Source organism: Neodiprion virginianus, chromosome 3, assembly GCF_021901495.1.
Source record: "Neodiprion virginianus isolate iyNeoVirg1 chromosome 3, iyNeoVirg1.1, whole genome shotgun sequence".
Taxonomy (NCBI): domain Eukaryota; kingdom Metazoa; phylum Arthropoda; class Insecta; order Hymenoptera; family Diprionidae; genus Neodiprion; species Neodiprion virginianus.
In genome coordinates, this window is record NC_060879.1 from 27616733 (window position 1) to 27636475 (window position 19743).

General features: G+C 34.2%; 2 protein-coding genes across 9 annotated transcripts in view; both read right to left on the reverse strand.

Moving 5' to 3' along the window:
* Positions 1-184: 184 nt before the first annotated feature.
* Positions 185-13780, reverse strand: LOC124300828 (mitogen-activated protein kinase kinase kinase 4). Of its 7 annotated transcripts, none has more exons than XR_006907338.1 (19): positions 11379-13780; positions 9451-9585; positions 8999-9275; positions 8653-8841; positions 7611-7807; positions 7110-7523; positions 6055-6297; positions 5760-5984; positions 5229-5645; positions 4760-4867; positions 4304-4460; positions 3687-4140; positions 3008-3376; positions 2710-2897; positions 2414-2582; positions 2171-2293; positions 1922-2073; positions 428-1686; positions 185-328 (listed from the first exon to the last, which is right to left on the reverse strand). XR_006907338.1 is itself a non-coding variant. In XM_046755236.1 (19 exons), the coding sequence occupies exons 1-18, from the start codon at positions 11459-11461 to the stop codon at positions 1531-1533; spliced, it is 4056 nt and encodes a 1351-aa protein (XP_046611192.1). In that variant the 5' UTR covers positions 11462-13780; the 3' UTR covers positions 185-910; positions 1494-1530. The 7 variants fall into 7 exon arrangements, 6 of the variants coding, with proteins under 6 accessions (XP_046611192.1, XP_046611193.1, XP_046611191.1 ...); XM_046755236.1 differs by having other exon boundaries at positions 185-910; positions 1494-1686; XM_046755237.1 differs by having other exon boundaries at positions 185-910; positions 1485-1686.
* A 714-nt stretch (positions 13781-14494) lies between these two features.
* The window catches only part of LOC124300831 (moesin/ezrin/radixin homolog 1), a 32582-nt gene continuing 27333 nt past the window's right edge, over positions 14495-19743 (reverse strand). For both annotated transcript variants that reach the window (XM_046755246.1, XM_046755245.1), the window contains 2 exons: positions 19426-19645; positions 14495-18998 (listed from right to left, as the gene is read on the reverse strand). In XM_046755246.1, coding sequence (XP_046611202.1) covers positions 18834-18998; positions 19426-19645 — 385 coding nt within the window. In that variant the 3' untranslated portion in view covers positions 14495-18833. The remainder of the gene's footprint in view (positions 18999-19425; positions 19646-19743) is intronic.

Consider the following 19743-nt stretch of genomic DNA (forward strand, 5'->3'; position numbering starts at 1 on the left):
AAATATACAACAATAAGTTAGAACAAAATGTTCTATTCAAATAATAAAACGCATTCAATTCTTGTTCGTTCATAATTTGTTCTGTTGTTATTTTGATCAGACGGAATTTCTTCTTATATTTGTTTTCGAAGATTATAATTTTGATGACATTATATTACAGCAGGTAATAATATAACGTATCAACTTCCTGCAGTTATTGCTTTTTATTTAAATATCCTGTAATTAATACTCTACATACCAAGTCGTTAAACAGGGTGGCCACTAAATCTCCATCACGAAATTCCCTGCCTTTTCCAGGTTTTCCAGACAAGAAATCTTATAATTTTTCCTGAACAATTTGAATAAATTCGTTATAACAAATTGAAAAAAAAATATACGTATTTTCTATACAATTTTTTTTTTTTTTTTTCTAGACGAAAGTACGAACCGTCACTTGGGTCACACTGTCCCATCTAGCCATCTAGCCGATGCACAGTCGTTTGTAAGGTAATATTTAGGAGTATTCAAAGTTTGAAGAGAACCTTCCGGTGATGGTAAGAAAATTCGTATTCGATCTAATTTATCTAAAGCTTAAAAAAAACTGTGGGACGTATTTGTATGAAAAAAGTATATAGTAAACGATTCCCTGATTATTCGAGAATTGCAGAATTCCATGACATTTCCAGGTTTTCCAGAATTCCCTGACCAGTGGTCATCCTGAAAAAGAATCGTCCAGTGATGGTAAAAAAAAATTCGTATTCTATCTAATTTATCTACAAGCTACAAAAAAAATTGCGGTGCGTGTTTATACGAAAAAAAATCAATTTCCCTGACTTTCCGCAAAACCCCCTGACTTTTCCTTGACTATTCCAGAATTTCGGAATTCCCTGACTTTTCCAGGTTTTCCAGTTTTCCCTGACCAGTGGCCACCCTGTCAAACAATAGCAAAATCATTTCAAATGAAACTATTACGTCAACATCTATTATCCATCAGGTGCTTGGATTCAACATCTCAACGTTGAATTTTGTTCGTTAAATCATAAGTGCAACATATCGAACTTAAGCAAACAATTTGTTCATGCCATGGTGCTAGTACAAGGCACTTGGTTTACTACTGTCATTCACTGAATAAAGAATAGGATTGCTTAAATTATGGACATGTTACACTTATGATTCAACGAATATAATTCAACATTATATACATATACCTATACATATATATCACATATGACAATAGCACATATATTATATACCGAAGAAAGAATTCTTTCCTTCTTTGTACTTTTACAATGAAATCATAACGATATTGGACACTTAAAAAATATGTAATCAGTAATGTATATGTAACGCATGCGAACATGTAGATACGTCACAAATACAAGATTGTATGCTCAGCATAACCCTTTCGCGCTAATACATCACTTGATGAATCATCAATAAAATGACTGAGTTCGAATAAAATAATTCAAAATACTTAGTACTGGTAAAATAATAGAAATACTAACAAAGCCTACCGTAGCGAACACTTTAGTCAGTGGGTTCTTTCGTTATTCACCTATCGTCGTCGCTTAACCGAGCAAACGTATCTGTGAGCAACACAGCCGCTGTTGGCCGTAGCTTTGAGTCATGCTGTAAGCATTTAGCAATAAACTCATGACCCTCCACTGACAGATGTCTAGGTGGTGTTGGACTTTCGCCCATACCAACCTAAAAAAATAATTAAATTTTTATGTCGGTTAAAAACTTTGCCAATGTATATATATTTTATTTTTATATAAAATTACCACAAACTTTGGACTAATTTTAAATTTCTCCAACAGCAGAATTATGTTGTAAAAGTATTTGGCAAGATAATTTATATGGATGTTTGATTTTGATAGTAAGAATAAGGTGTGAAACCAACAAACTGAAAGTCTTTGAAAAGGCTGATGTGGTGACTTACTTTGAACATAATTTGGTAATTTGAGTCATATTCTGCCCAAGGCCTTTTTCCACTGGACATTTCTACTACACAGCAGCCAACCGACCAAATATCGGCAGCTCGTCCATGTCCTTCGGATTCCGTTTTCATGAACACTTCTGGAGCCATATAAGCTAAAAAATTTAAATAGTTCATTTCTGTATAATGAACCAGGTGAGAAAATGATTTATTCTAGGCTGAAATAGTAGAAGCTTGTTAATGAACAGGTACCTTGAGTTCCAACAAATCCTTGGAGTTCACCTGGCATTGTCGTGTGTGCCTTTATTTTAACTGCTGAACCAAAATCACCTAGTTTCAGGCAATTCTCTTCGTCGGTCAAAAATATATTCGCAGCTGTAATTAAAATGCAGCATTCAGAGGGGAGATGTAAAACTGTAAGCCATTTCTGAAGAGTGCAATGTTTTTTTTTATAACGGAATTTCATATCAAAATTATTAGCATGCATTGACTTACTTTTGATATCTCTGTGTACAACACCATGCGAATGTAGTACTGAAACAGCCAATAGGAGTTGATGGGTATATTTTCTGACCAGTGGTTCAGGTAGTCCATTTCCACTGCCAGCCACCAAGCTTTCAAGTGTGCCTTCGGCACAAAATTCCATAAAAATGAGCATTTCTTCCTATTGGGTTAAAAAAATTATTGAAATTGAAAGTTGTGAGAAATTTGTACTCTTGAAATATATGTTAAATATCCTTGATTAACAAACAAGAGTTACTCAGGTCACATAAGACAGGCTCACAACGTACCCTATGAATTTCAATACCGTGGTAGCGAACCAAATGTTTATGTTGGATTCCTTCAAATATCTGCAATTCTTCAGCTACCCTTCTAATTGCTCTGTGATCGCCTGGCTGGAGCTGAACTTCTTTCATGGCAAGAAGCTCACCAGTTATATTATTTACAACGGTGTAAACTTTGCCAAATCGACCCTGACCTGAAAGAAAGTTTTTACTGCAAATACTTGGATAAAAATATTCTAAATTCCAGATTTATGTATCACAGTATCATTTAAAACGTTAATTTTAACAACTATTTGTTACTCACCAATTTTTATACCACGCTGCCAGGTAAAGGTAACACATCTCGATTTAATATGAACCCTATCAGCTGGCCGCCTCTCTGTCACGTGACCGATAACTTGTCTGTTTATCAAGTCCTCATCCAGTTTTTGTTCCAATTTTTTGACAGCAAGAGATACCCGCTGGTGTCTGGCTAGTAATTTGTGTTCAGGTACTATTAATGTTACAGCTGATACTCCATCTGTCAAACTGGACGAATTATTCTTTTGTGACACTGTTGCCGGGTCCGGAAATTCTAGATTCTCTCGATATTTTTGTACGCTGCTGCTGTTTGGTGTCCTGCTTTTTGGACGAGCTGGAGAAGCTGTTCTCGAACGCGGCAGTTTCCTCAAATCTATATTCGATAACGTTTAAACCATATCTATAACAATTTACGAACACCTCCACGTCACCTCCTCGACTAAGATAATATTTTGCCAAAAAGGTGTGTTCCAAGCAGAAATTGATTGAAATTAATGTAACAGAAATATGTAGACAACTCAACAAATTTAAACATAAAGTGCTTACGTTAGACTTTTCTGGAAAAATAAAGCTTCGAATCTCCTTTTGTTAACTTTGCTTGTAAGTCTTATGGCACTGTAATAATATCATGGTACAACTGTCTACACATAAATTTATGTAACAATAATCATGCATAAACTTACTTTCGACATCAGCAGGCGAAGTGGGAGTGGCTGTTCCAATGACATGTGAGATACAGCGGTCCATAGAAGTTTTCAGTTCCTCAAACTCTTGGTCCGTTAAATGTTTTGTGTTCAATGGTTCACAGACTGTCATAAGAAAGTCCAGTCCTTGATTTGCCCACCTCGGTCTTAGGCCACGGCCTCGGTCGCAGCAAGATCTAACAAAGTCCATCCATAAAAGAGCAAAGCTAACCAAGCCACGAACTAGCACCGATCTTTCCTCAGGTAAGAATAGCTTGCAAAGTTCCTTGTGGTATTCAAATCCCATCTTATAAGCTTGATGTAAGACTTCCCTTACTCTGGACCTCAAAGCCAGACGATCAGATTCTAATTTTGGTTCTTCTGCTTCATTTACTCCCATTTGCACATTTTCAATTGTCGATGTTATTTGGTGTCTCAGATCCATCACTGCGGTCTGTTTGGAAACAATTCTATAATTGAGGCTATAATATCGTATATGTTGGGCAATTTTTCTTATTCGATACGCTTGAGATTAGTCGTTACCATCCAGTCTGGAGAATTAGGTTCTTACTCAAAATACTAAGTACATCAAGAAAATATGTGTAGCCTGTACTTACTTTCAACTTATTGATCGACTCTGCAGTTTCAGGGCTATTTGAAAATTTTTGGATATCCCGTCTCAAGCATTTGATGAACGTAATATTTCTTATCACTTTGTCTTTAGCAATAACAAACATACCCTGCACTTCTCTGGCTGCAGTCATGATTTGGTTTCTGTACAAATGAATGAAAAATTATTATAATATTTCTTAAGACATTAAGATGTTTCAAAGAATGGATTTAAAAAAAAATCTCTTTGCTTTCTCATTTTCTTCCATTAATACGAGATTTGTGTTTCGTGAAAATAGGCAAAGTAATCGATGGACATACATCGCTGAAATTTATTCTATTTGGATATCTGATTTTTAAGTATATATAATAAAGCAATCAAATGATGAAAATTCTAGTAAAAATATACCCGTATTTGTAATAGTGTTATATAGTTGCAATAGCCGAATGAGTTTTATTCTTACTTCAACAACTTAACTTCGTCTTCCTCTGCCGTAGCTTCTTCCCAAATTTCAGTTGGCCGACTGGTTAAAAATTCTTTGGCTTGTTCTATCATGGTACATGCCATTTCACTAAAATGTAAAAAACAATACAATGAATACAGTACAAAACTTTGAGTAGTCAGGTGCGGTTCATCCAGAATGTGGATTAACCGGGCATGATGTGATATATGTATATTGTTTTTTTCCCTGAAAATCTGTTTAACCATTAATAGATTGACTACATATGATATGAAGAAATGCAACAAATAGTTATGATTAACGTACAAAAAAGTTAAGGACAGATCAAATTCGAATACTTTTTCAAGAAAAATGTCTAGATCAAATTCAGATTATCGGTGGATATATTGATATAATATATCATTACAGTAAATTACAGAAACGAATATGTGGATCACATTGGTAAATACTTTCAATTTAATAGATAACATACCAAAATTTTACGCTGGCTATATCGAATCCATCAGAGATATTACCAGCAATAGAAATGATGAACGACCATTCTTCTTCAATAAAATTCTTTTGAAAACTTTCGTGCTGCACCATATCAACCCATTGTTGCAAATAATTTAAGTACAGTTCAAATACCGCCTTTAAACTTTTGTCGAATTCTTGGATTTCTTCGTAAAAAAGTATTTCGCTAGTATTTTTATCAGCAGCAACAGCAGCCAGAGAGTGCTCTTCAAATCTCTGTCGATGTACACATGCGATTTTCAAACCTTCACGTAGTTCTCGCATCAATTGCCGAACGGATAGGGCACTAGGCTGCTCAGGCTTCTGTTCTAGTCTCATTCTCAGAAATTCGTGTACTACATCCAGCGGCACACGAGAAAGAAATACAAATGCTGCCCTGAAATCCAAATCCCCATCATTACTTGAGAGCTCGTTACATCAAAATTTGTCAATTTTTGTTAAAAGACATTTATGTAGCCACAGTTCACAATCAGTTTACGTGATCGGATACCTGTAAGATGGGAGATTCAGCTCTTTTGATTCAGGACTCCAAGCTCCATATCGTTTTAGTTCTGTATCGCCTTCATACTCTTCAGTAGCACTGCTATCCATATCACTGGCGTCATATTTTTCCAAAGTCAATCTGACTTTGCGCAAAACTGATGTATGTAGTCGTTCTAAAAACTGGAGACTTTTTCGAAGGCCTCGAATTTTTAATACATCTTCAATGTACTTTCTGAAACAAACGTATTTTTTTGTGTCACATGCGAAGGTTTTCTCGACGTTTGATTGTTTCTTTCATCTACCTGTAAGCATGCCGGTCTAATTCCATTAGATAAGAGTCAAGATGGTTTTTGTCGTCATCCGTAGGTGTAAGAATTCCTGATTCAGGGGTGGAGGGCCAAAAACGATGAAGTGATGACGTTTCTATAGACGATGTACTGGTGTTACTGTCGCTGGGACTTGTATTCTCTTCCGTCTGCGATAAATTAAAGCGAACCAAAGTTTGACGTGCATCTACAGAGTCTATTGTATCTGATGACCTCGAACTGTAAACCACATATTAACATCGAAACACAATATTTCTTCCCATCCCGTTTTTCAAATCTATAACAATCTACAAAGTAAAGAATGGTGCCACTCATAAACTAGGCATTAAGGGGGGTTTCTACTTCGTTAGATCGAAATAGGTTCGATTCGTTATCAGTTTGTTATGCAAAAAATATTAGATATAGAATGTTGATATTTGGCATGTTTACTAAGCGGTCTTTATTGAACATAACAATATTTCTTAAAGTTTGACAAAATATAGTCTGGGAATGTGAGGACCCACGTATGTCGGTGTGTTATTTTTAATATTTCTTTTTCATTCTTATACGCAATATCGTAAGAAGTAAAAATATGTTTGACGTTTTCGGCTGAGATCACCTGTCCCGGACTTATACTTTCATAAGCGAAGAATGTCATTGCCGGCGCACCAACATACATAGCTCCTCCCACACCCAATACCATGTTTTGTCAAACTTTAAAAAATATTATCACGTTCAATAAAGACCGTTTACTAAACATACCAAATAACAAGATTTTATATTTCATATATTTTGCATAATAAATTGATAGAAAAAAGAATATTTTTCTGCCCAGCAAAGTAGAAACCTCCCTTAAGAACTTTTCACCCGAGCCGATACAGTTCTTTTACTATACATGAGGAAATGTTATAATTCTTTAACTTGTGAAAAATTTTCAATTACATACATTCGAGCGTCAAGTGAATTCCCTACATACGTATAAGAATTCTAAACGAAGCAAACCATAAGGTTAAACAAACTTTTCATCAACTTTCACAAACGAAATCAATTACCTTGTGCCTGAATCAGCCGATTCTTCTTGTCTCTTTTTTGTATTCAAAAGAGTGAGAAGTTTGCCTAGGATCAACAATTTCAGTTTTTGATGCTTTGTCATATTGTACCAGAGGCACAATGCCTTGACTCTACCCATAAATTCTTGGCTTTTGTACATAGGATACTGAACAGCCAATGCATGTGATGATGGGTAAAGAGCTTCAGCTGCTTCCAATCTTCCCAAAAGATTTTCTACTTGCTTTAACGCCTCTGCTTGAGCACGTGTGCAGGCACGACAGTACATTGACAGGCAACCAGGACACAAACTCATGTCAGAATTTGCAGTCAAAACAGGATTTACAGCATCTTCAATTCCGCTGTCACCTGAAATTGTGGACAATGATCCAGTATCGGAGAGGCTAGTTGGATCAAATCTGTCAAAAATAAACAATCGTCATTTAAAGAACTAGAAAGCCTTTGTCCTAATACGAATGATACATAGCAAGTACTACTCCAATGACCTGAATTCCATAATTTCAGTCAATAATGATCCGACGGCTTCCCGCTGCCTGCACAGATATTCATCTTGTGCTGTTGGACTACGGTCTGCGTGATGAGCTTGTAATTCAAGCCATATCAAGTCTTTCAATTCGTTTTGCCACAATGTCTCTTCGTGACTCATTTGACGTCTACAATTTCGTTCTTTGTCGTTACTGCCCTATTTGATAGAAATACTTGCATATTGAGTTAAGTTTATAATGTAAGACAGTAAAACTAGGAACTTCTCGATTTTAAGAATATCATTTATTGATTTCATCGTAAAGTTTCTGACATATGAAAACCGTAGAATGTTATAGTCTGTAATCTTCACCATTTCTGAAAAACAAGTTAATTAGTTTCATCACTTATGCCAAATCGACTTTTGTCTTCGAACATTTTTTTAATAATTTGAAAGCTCTCTAATGATTATACAAATTTATTCATGATCCTATTTTCAGTTCACTCTGTAAATTTCAGGATATACCTTAAATGATTTACTTTTTGAAACAATAAAACAAAAACCATTTATTTTTTGGACCTTTGCATATACGTGACTCAAAGTCAAAAGAAGGTGTTTTTTGGCACTTCGTCAGAATCTATCTCAAAATGGATTTTGTATTCGGAAAGATCAGCTTTTTTCACAGGAATAACGCATTAGGTCCCATTTTTTTTACGAGGACAGGAAGTGTAAGAATTCGAAAATAAAAGTCCAATTCAAAAAAGTGATAAAATTGATCATCAACCTTTTTCTCGGATACTGTGAGGATTAGAGATGCGACAAATGGAGAAGTTTTAGATCTCAGTGTGTAGAATATCATATCCAAATTTCAGCCAACTCAACAATGTGACTTTGCAAAGCTGGTCGATCATTCGTGGATCAGTTCATACATCATAATTATTTTATATCGTTTTTACTTTGATTACTAACAAGTAGCAACTTCACTGTTATCCTTCGCATATACTTGGAATGAAACAAGATTTTACTCATGACTTATAACTCTAAACGAAGTTCAAGCTACTCACCAGTTTGATTAAAAACGAAAAGGTATCATGAAAAATTTCTCTTTCTTTTAAACTTAGAGATTTTGGAGTCTTAGCGGATAGAGCGTCTCTTTCTTTAAGAGTTGTTTCAAGTGTATCTGTTTCACTCTTTATTCCCTCAACATCCACTGGTTTTGAATGCAAACTACGAAATCGGTTTCTAGTCTCAACCTATAAAAGAAAAGTTTTCGTACAAACAATTACTAGCAGAAACAATAGCAAAAACCGATGAATCGAATGATATGAAGATAGTCTTGTTGTATGAATCTGTTCCAAATTCGACTCAGAATGAATGAAATACGGTCATTGAACATGTTCAATATCATACCCTAATAACAGGTGTTTTAACTAATGGTTTCTCTGCTTTTTTGCCATAACTAACAGCTGTAGAAACATCCAATTTTAGATCTCTTTCAGAACCTCGTGACAGCTTCCAATTCTTTTTATTTCTACGACTTCCCTCTTTCAGCACTTCGCCCTCAGTTTCTCTATCTCTATCTTTGTCAGCTTTATCACACATTTCATTAAACAACATAGTGTCGAATGTGTTACGTCTACTTATTTGTGGTTTGCTGTGCACTGACTTTGAAGTAGACTTGAGCTCTCTGCAACAGAAAAAAGGACATAATTGAGTATTGATGAACAATGCGGTGAGAAAGTTAGCAACCAGGAGGTCAACCAGGAAAAGATGTTGGAAAACATAAAGCCTGCCTCATTATTCTGCATGATGAAATAGTTCTTAATGTTTTACGCTTAGTTTACTGCATATTTTATACCTACGATTGAATGTCTTTCTGCTTTTTTTCCTTCTGCCGTCTGTTGAAGCGTGTTCTAGGAGGTGTTTGTCCATAAAGATCGGTCATGTCGTTAAGTGAGTCTTCAAATGCAGCATCTGGGCTTATGTCCTTTTTTTTACTGCAGAAATAGAAGAATTTATTTTTCATCATGCAGATTAATTTTTCAAATAATTCTGGTCATAATTTATTGCCTCCTCGATAAAAACAACAGATGAATCGATGCTGTTTGACAAGCAACACAATTCCGTTCCAACGTTCATATTGATTATAATACTATTATTTCACAGATCTACCGCGTGTGATTAATCAATTATTAGTATTATGTAATAACAAGAACAAAATTCTACACTTTTAAATTTAAACACATGTATTTCATTTCTTTAAATTTTGAATGCTCATTTATTAGCTGTAACGATATTCAATCTCTCTGATAATAGTTCATTAGAAAAACTGAACACTCTGCCGATTGTAACAACAGAGACTTAATAATGCATTCAACTGATAGGTACATTCTCTTATCACTCATATATCAAAGCTCTGTTGCGATATAAGCGAGCCAAGATAACGCTAAAAAAAAGTATCGTAAATGATTCACTTCTTTCCGCGTGAGTTGCGATGCTGTAAAATAAAAGGCTTGTTAGATTTAGGGACAGTCGTCAAGTTAGTTACGTAAATTGTGTCTGCGACAGTTCATTTAATTTAAAAAAAGATCAAGAGTATAAATGTAAGAAATCAATGATTATAGTCGCTCTGCAGAAGAAAAGATATAACGGCATTATGTACACACATTCCATAAATTGTAATTCGATTTAAAAAAAATTTGACACTTCATTTCATGTGCATTCTTTGAAAGTACTCACAAAATATTTGTTGAATCATATACGATTGATTAAACTTAACCAGCTTTTATTGTACACAGCTTTTTGACATACTTTCAATAGACTTGTAGATGGTTTTTTTAATCATGTGCATATGATATTTTTGCTTCAAAATTACAAGGCATTAAGAGAGAAAAAAAACTAAATTGTTTCATCCAGCAGGTTATTTAAGTTAAATATAATAAATATTTGATTCACACATATCCTATTCAATATTATTCAAAGTAGCCAAAATTTTATCTCATACTATAGAACCAAAAGTTCTGAGATACGAACCGAATGTTAGGAAATGCTGATTTCATACACCTAATTATATAACGTAAATTTTCTGTAACAATTACCTCTTGAGCTACACGTAACACTTTACTGTTGGAACGTTAGCTAATGTTTCAATTAATACATAACGAAACAGACTACAAGAATTTTTGCTACAAGTTCAGCAAAATAAAATTTCCAATTTTTTCAGTCATACGTACAAAACTTGTTTCAGTCTATAGGCTTAAAACTCGTAAATTAAAACATTTTATATCAAATCAAAACACTCAATTCCTGTGATTTTAATCTTGAAAAATCCGACGATACAACATAGATATTCACATATCAACACCGTGTAAAAATATAAAACAGCACTATCATTACCCGCCGACTTGCGACGCTGTTACACCATAGTTCAATTGTTTGTTTGAACTTGGCGTACTTTTCGAGTGACAATCGTACTTGAAACGTACCGTGTAAACATAAGCACACAAGTAAAGTGTAGTTTGAATATTTGGCGGAGTTTATCCGTCAAAAAATACTTCGAGAGTTGAATTTACTGCAGGTACTGTTAGGTTAGGCGACATCAGCTGAATACGAAGGTAGATGATAAGCTAAGCGCGACGTACTCAGCGCAAGAGGCTAGTTGACCATCAAGTATGCTGCTAAGTAAACACAGAAATTCTCGATGTGTGAATTGCTACATTTTTCCAGTTCTATTTATAATGAAGGTCTAATAGTCGCGTGAATTATTACTCGGCTGTTTGACGGAACCCACCTGTCGTCAGAATCATCCCCGTCTAAACTCTCGGCGCCTGTTGTACCGTCGAAACACATCATTAATCCCTCTTCAAACGACATCTTTTTCCCACTTGTTCCCACGTCAACGACAGACGAAATAAACTCGAACGCCGACTGTCTATCGTCTGAGCGCTTTTGTTCCCCTACTTACTCCCCAAGAGCGATGGAGTCGACCGCCCGACTATGCTGCATTCTCGCACGCAAAGTAAACACACTGCGACACCGACATATTCTCTTCGGCACTGAAAATTCCGACTTCGATGATGAGTGGCGACAATTACCCGAGTCGCTACCGCGAAATCAAGACTCGGTTCTTGGATCAACGTATGGAACAAACACTGCGCAAAATGGGTTTCTATTATTCCGTTGAACAGAACTTGTCGGATATGAATTGTGCGGATTTTCCCCAGGGCATTGTAAATTAACGACGAATTTCATGCTATTTGTTGAAACGAAGGATACGTGTTTGTCACGTAGGTATACATATGCATAATTGTTTCCACGTACGAACATAAAAGATGGTATAAGATGATCTCTGAATCCTATCTAGTGGCAAGTGGACGCAATGTAGCCAAAATATGCTGCGAAGTACGTTTTAATAATTAGTGGAAATATCGTATATACAGTAAATACATAAATAAAACAATAATTAAAATGGAGTTATTGAGTCATCATATCCTTTAAACTCCACCGAAGGAAATTCTTGAAAAAACCTCAAACGGGTTGTAGATTTTGTAATGAACGACATGCGAAAGCTCTGACGAAAGTGTTGGGTAAATTAATAAAATTAATGACTCATGCGCCTCGATAACATTCGCGGATCATACAGTTCAAAAGTCAGGGGCTTCAATTCGCTCGAACGTCAAGGCGTAAAAGCGATGCCAAATGATTCCAGAAACTTTCAACCTGATTTACTGTTAGTCTGATTTTACGAGATTTATGACCCAACCACCCCACCAATTATTTACAATAAAGTTGTAAAATGCAGTTTTAAATATTTTCTACCGATCGTGCACGAAGTTCAATTTCACAGCGGAAACATAGCGAAACTTCCCTGGTGAAAATTATTACTACTACGATTTTTTTGGCAGGAATTGGGCCATTCCGTATTATTTCGTACAAAATTGTAAACATGCATAGTTTTTCATGAAAAATTGTCAATTTTCTTTAGAAATCGTGGTGGCGTATCGATTTTTTACTGAAAAAATTCAAATTTTCACAAAAATCTACAAATTTTTATGAGAAAGTATGCTTATACACAATTTTGTAGGCAATGTCCCAACTTTCCACAAAAATTTGTAGAAAACCGTAAAAATCATTATCACCAGGGATATGAAAAAAGAATCATTTATGCTTTTGCAACGACTCTATAGGGAAAGATGAGTATAGAAATTTCGTTTTTCCCGTAAGTTACGGTTTACCGCATGACTGACGGTTTCAAGTTACAAAATAGCAATAAAATTACGCAGTTCCGGGTTTAGAGGGGGGCAACCGGGGCTGACACAATTTTTGGTAAAATTTGCTAGCAAATGGTATGTAAAATTACTCTTCTGACAAAAAAAAAATTTAGAGCTACATTCCCAAACGTTGAAATTACATTGAGAATGTATCTAGTGTTGATGGTGTCGAACTGCACTGGAGAGCGCTCATTTTCCAAAATGAAAATTATAAAAAATAGGTTACGAACTACTATAAGTCAAAGCCGTTAGTCAAAGTTATCCGTACTCAGCATTGAAAGTGATTTTCTCCGGGATTTTACCGATATCATTGATGACTTTGCGTCGAAAAAAGCTCGCAAAATTCCATTCGCCTAACGATGTAATTTAATGTGGCTCATTTCTTGTATTTTACAATATCGACATGTGTTAGTTGACATCATTGCATATGTCTCACAATAAATTATTGTTACACTATAAAAATGAAATTTTCCTATCTTGTTTGAAAAATAATTAGGGGCCTCCCACTTCTTTGTTGCCCTAGGGTTTCCACAACTATAAATCCGCAACTGACATTACGAATGAGATTATTAAATTCGACCTCATAATTTTACATAATTTCTAATCATTTAAAATGATTTCAGATCACGATTTCAAAGGCGTTTAATAACCGTTTTCCTGATTTCAAATTACTGCAAATCTGTCATAAACACATTTGCCGTACCTGAGATTTCCGAAGATGATTGAATATTGTCACCAAGTTATCTATATTTCGTTCATAAATTGATGGGTAATTAAATGGCTAATATCTCTGACTCAAAAGTCTTTTAGAAATATCCGTGTAACTTATTTCGTTAACGGATATTTACATATTTAGGAATATCCATACACTTATAGAGGATTGACTGCGCGATCTGTTCACCACTGTTCACCGAGCTGAAGCCGTAATTAGACAGAGAGAGAGCTCAGCTGGAACCGGATCTCTCTGTTGCATGATAGAAAGATCGGCGGGGGGGGGGGGAGGTACATGCGTACGAATTTATACCCTCCCCCCCGCCAAGTTTCGCAATCAGATTAGAGTGAGATATCCGGCTCCAGCTATTGCTATCTCTTTCTAATTACGAATTCAGCTCACAATCAGTGAACAGACCGCGCAGACTATCGGTATAAGTCTATGGGAGTATCTAACCTGGTCAATGATAATCACTTAGGTGATGGTTATTCAGCAAGTCTGAAGTACACAATTTTAAAAGCTTGTAAAGAACAGAGATAATATGTTACGCGTATAGGTGTAGGAAATATCGCGTAAGAGAAACAAAAATTTCTTTTTTTCTGTAAGATACGAATTTTATTTAAACAATCTCTATTTTTTTTTTTTTTCTTTTAGCAAGTACAGTAGTTTCCATATATCCTTGCACCAACGAATTCTATCTATCGATATACGATACCCATGTATATGTATATCATATTCAATGATTTACACAAAATTTCACATTTTCATATTTTAATACTGCTGGAAACCATTGCCTGGTAGAAAAAAAAAGGAAAAAAAAAATAATCAAACAAACTCAGTAAACAAAGATTGTACAGTTATTTTTCCATAGATAAAATATCTGTTATTTATAATAATTATAGACTGAACGTCGCGTCGGTGCAATGCTCGCACGTGAAGTACTATCGTATTATTAATTCTCGTTTTTTTCTTTTTTCTTTACATTTTCATGTTTTTTTTTTAGTGTAAAAATTGTATAACTCAGTGTTCTAGCACCTTGATTCATAATCAACGCAGTAAGAACAAAGACAAACTTTTTCTGTAAAGGGATAATAATTACTGAATATGTACCTAGATGTATTATTGTTTCTACAGAGCCCTTGATTAGATTAAGCAGATCATTGCTAAGGGGGATCGGGAGACCTATCGCTGCGTTTAAAAAATTAATAACAATATAAAAGGTATGGTTCTTCTCTTGCGTTTGCATAAGGGGTATGTAAATGGGGTATTAACACTTCTCATCAGCCTTACGAATAATTTAGCTTACGAGCATAAGAAACTCTACCTTATTACAGTAAAAGTGTTTCTTTTTTTTTTTTGTATATCGAATTTGAAACTTTCATTCAGCTTCTATAGCTGTGTAAATGTTCGTTATGATTTCGTGAATAAAGCATACTTAGAAATACATTGTACTTCATCTAAATGAGAAATCGGGGGGCTCGACGGCCTCTTTTCACTGAAATATGTTAAAATTCAACTTTTTTTTTCGCTCGTAAGGTGTTCATAGGACCTTGTGGATGAGAGTAGCGCAAAGACTTATATATGGTTATAGTCGACTAAAATACAATAACACGTAAAACTTTTGTGTTTTCTATATTTAGCTAAAACCATAAAGTTGAGAAAACATTTAAAACTCCGCACAGAACTAATTCGGGTCTTTCAGGATTGATACGCTTTTTCGAATCCAGGATTCCCCCAAGTACCCTGGTTTCTAGGTTTTCCCTGTGCGTATCGGCCCTGGCCTGTGTGCATCGAAAATAATTTCCAATTTTTATATGTGTATAAAGTAGAGAAATCTACAATAATTAGTTCCAATTTTTCATTAGCGTTACTAAAAGACAATTGCGATCGTTACATGCACCTGAACTTTATTGAGTTCGTAATATATAGAAATACCTTAGCATAGGTGTGGTCATATATTTTTTTTGGTTTTCAACATATGTGTTTGCTTCAATTTTTGTTCAATTGCAAGAAAAATAGAAACTTATTATTTTTATAATTATCTGCTTTATACACAATGACCAATACCTAAATTGCCTTACAATCCAATTGATTTACGCCTTATGATGTAAAATGTTTTTGTTTATATTCTATTTTTGTGTGATTTATTTGTTCTCGTATCTCTTCAAATGGTAAACTGAAAAATTGTCAAACGAACTTGGAATTACATGTGTTCTGTCAAGTTTTTAATATTCTGAAAATTTGAATAAAATAGTGCTGAGTAAGCAAGTCTACTGGTAAATATCGAATTTTTTTTACTGCAGAGCTTGGCATAATAATGAATAAAATTTCGATAATTCTTCAGATCGACGTACTCGCATTTCTACGCGATCTAAAAGACAATCAATTAAAGTAATTGTGGTTACATACTATGTGTGACTTTTAAGAAAAGCAAGAGTGACAAACTCAACTTAAGCTTTAGAAAAAAATGCTAATTTATATCTCCGGCATAATATTATATTTTAATTTCAATATTTAATCCGATATAATGATGGACGAACTTCATAAACGACTATTTTCGTCAAATTTTTGTGGAATGTCTTGCATTAATATTGCTATTAAATTTTGCGCCACGGATAAAAGCTGAAGCAATTGTTGAAAATAAAATAAAAAAAATATCAACTTGCTTCGTTCATTTTTATAGATAATTTTGCATAAATTATTTCTAATATACCATCTTGCTTCTCGTTCCGAATAGAAAAGGACAGCTATAAAATCCGTTGCTTTAGTATATTTCTAACATTAACTCGTAGTAATAATAGTAATAATAATAATATTAATAATATTAATAATAATAATAATATTAATAATAATAACGCTACTGAATTGTAAATATTAATATTAAATATATTCCAAAAATATCTATAATTATTCAATTATGCCTTATTATTTGTAGCAATAGTGGTGGTCTTGGTGATCTTTTTCTGTTTTCTTTTCTTTTTCTTTTTTTGTAGTGTGGCAATGGTAATACTAATAGGAATAGTGGTAGTAGAGACAATACTAATATTACACATTGAATGGTACATCAGATTTTCAGTCGTTTCTGTTAAGAATATCCAATTTCATTTAAGTTGAATAGAAATCGGCAGAGATTATTTTAAGATTTTCGACTTTTTAGTTCAATTTTTCTTTGTTTTTATTTTGTTTGAAAAGTTAGAAAACAAATATCTGACACGCAAAATCTCCGAATCTCTTACCATAAAAGTTGCAAGGTCAGACTTACGAAGACCGTGCAGTGTGTTTTAATGCAGTATAAAACAATACAAATGTTGCACACTTTTTTGTCTATAAGGTTTATATTGTCGTTAAAAATATTCACATGAGATTTTAAGGTAAGTGGATAGTATTATTTACTTCAATGTTTTTAGTTTTTCTTTATATATCGTTCAAGGCCACGAGTGTTCAATATAAAATTACTCAATAGTAATTGTACTCCGTTCGTATTAATCTGTAAATACCTTACAAGTAATCCGCAGGGCATTAATGTTAATAAAACGTTTTTCTTTTTTTTTCTTTTCTTTTTTTTTTCTTTTTTTTTTGATATCTGATATCACTTACTTAATGTAACCAGCATGTACATTGTCATTGGTTGTGTTCAATTTCAGTTATTACTGATATTACAGGATCTATGCATTCATAGACTTCGATAGCAAACATTTCAACAAACATATAATATTTACATATCCCTATATATGCTTCAACAATCTATCACCCTTCCGTTCACAATTCCAGAAATGAATTTTTTTTTCTTTAGAGAAAATTTAAAATGTATACTTTGAACGATTTTTTTTAAATAATGAGACATCTTCAAAATTGGAGCGCATCATTACATAATTTAGTTGTGTACATAAGAAGAACAGTTTTCAATAACACAATGAAAATACGATCTTGTTTGGGGATTCGAAGATTATCGTACAGAGTTCAATTTTCGACGAAAGCTGTTGTAAAATTACGTATAAAAGATAGCATGATCGTCATGATAGTACATTTGTGAAAATTTATCAAAACTCCATTTACAACTCAATGACATGCATTAATTTACTCAATCTATACGTGTAAATATCTTCTATAAAAATGATTTATAATGCATGTCGTGGAGCAGGGTGAACAACGCGATGAAAAATTATTCTCTTATAACCTTTCAGACAGTCAATAAAAATTAATGTCGAAATTTGAGAAAAAATTACTGCAAATAACAAGTGAAATTCTCTGTTCAAGTTGAAAATGGTCCGAGTAGAAGATAAAAAAAAAAAACAACAACTACAACCAATGTCAGTGTATTTGGATAAACACGCATTTTGTAACGTAATATTTAAATATCGGGGTAGAAGCCTATGATTATTAAGAACCGAAAGGGCGATATATGGACAGCGAATAAGGTGGCAGACGAGACAGGTATAAGAAAAAAAGTATACACGTCGTTATTATTTAATGGCCGGCAAGGCGTATCAGCCATAATGGTTTTTATCAGAAAAAATAAATTTTACAAGAAATACAGCTGTTCCTTGCAGTATTCTAACAATTTTATAAAAATCTGTAGGTAACGGATTACATCGTAATAGATCTTGTTAGAGCTATTGCGATGTATAGATGATGGGGAAAAAAGCAAACAGATTGTGTTTCGATGTTTACATGTAGTGAGTAAATTAGAAGCATTGGCCATCCATAGAGCCGGAGTAAGAAAAAAATTATGGATGTGTAATGTATGGCCATTTTGGAAGAGTGAGAGTTTAAAAAATAAATACGGCATCAAACGAAATAAGATGAGAGCACGGCTTATTGTATGGTACACAAACTTAAGATTCGAAAGAAACCGCTGAAAAAATAATTATCTGCCGAAAGTTGATGACATGAGAATACGTAAATCATTAGCTATTGAGAAATTTCTATAAGAAAGTGGAATTTAATAACAAGTGAAGTATAATCATAACGAACGAAAGTATCACCTACTACGCTTAGAAAGCCGTTCAGGTTGTAATCTGCCACTATACACTATACAAAATACACCACAAACTAATCACTTATACAAAATGGCCGACAAAACTGATTTCACAAGCACTGCTTTTTTACAAACTTTAGCGATGCAACGAAAAAAAACAACGCTGAATTGTAAAATCCTAAGTTTTGTTTTAGTGTACGTGAAATAAAAGTAAATCGTAAGGATGGAAGTTCATAATAACATAGATATTAGGGGGTGTAATTAAGAGAAAAGATTAGGTATAATCTACATGTTCTCAAACTGGTCAACACGACGTTTAGTATTGCCCTTGCGAATCTCACGTAGCGTTTTGTATTTATCACGTCCTTGGCGTACGTTTTCCCTGTGAATTTTGTCCATTGCAGTTTCCTTGGTTTCGTCACGAGACTGAGCCAAGTCCTGTTTCAAAGCCTATTGAAGAAAAGATTATAATCAAGATGTAAAATTCATTTCGACTTGATTTACATTCTTGGAAGATACACAATATATTATACTTAAGGACTCATCCCTTCAAGTGCAATGCATACATGGAATAACAACTGAATAGCATTTCAATAAAGCACAATTCACTACATTATAATGTTGATAGAGGTCATCAAAGTCCTAGCAGCCAATTTAAAAGTGAAAGTAAGAAGGTGAATTTGGGGAAAGCATATTTCACAAGCAGGTATCTGCTATTGTAAAAGGTGACAGGTACCCGTGGATGGTCAGAAATTAATACAGAGAAATCCAGCATTTCCTTAAACGAAAGTTAGTATATTATCATTATTCTTGGCCAAGTTTCTCCAAAATATTTTAATGGTGATTATCTAGAACAGCAGAGTAGAAAAATATTTACCTTCAATTGATCGTGCAGTCGTTCATTTCTTTCTGCCAAAGTACGTCGCTCTTCAACTGGATCGATAATCGATTCGTCAGTAGCAAGATCTTTAGTAACTTGACCCTGAGGCGATTCATCTTCTCCCTCTTCCTCTCCCTCTTCTTCGTTTTCTTCAACATGATGATGCTGGGGAGTCGAACTGGCTTGGAATGCCCTATCAGCCTCCTCTTGTCGTATTCTGTACAGTAACGTCGATTCACGTATTTGTTTTATGTAAATTATGTTATCATAATACAATCGATCAACTGCATTTGAGATACGATTTTTTTACCATTC

Coding starts and splice junctions, on each gene's coding strand:
- LOC124300828 (XM_046755236.1), bottom strand. CDS start 11,461: ATGTCGTTTGAAGAGGGATTAATGATGTGTTTCGACGGTACAACAGGC. Junction 8,842..8,998: donor TTAAAACACCTGTTATTAGG/GTATGATATTGA, acceptor TTTCTTTTATAG/GTTGAGACTAGAAACCGATT. Junction 2,898..3,007: donor GCAGCGTGGTATAAAAATTG/GTGAGTAACAAA, acceptor ACTTTCTTTCAG/GTCAGGGTCGATTTGGCAAA.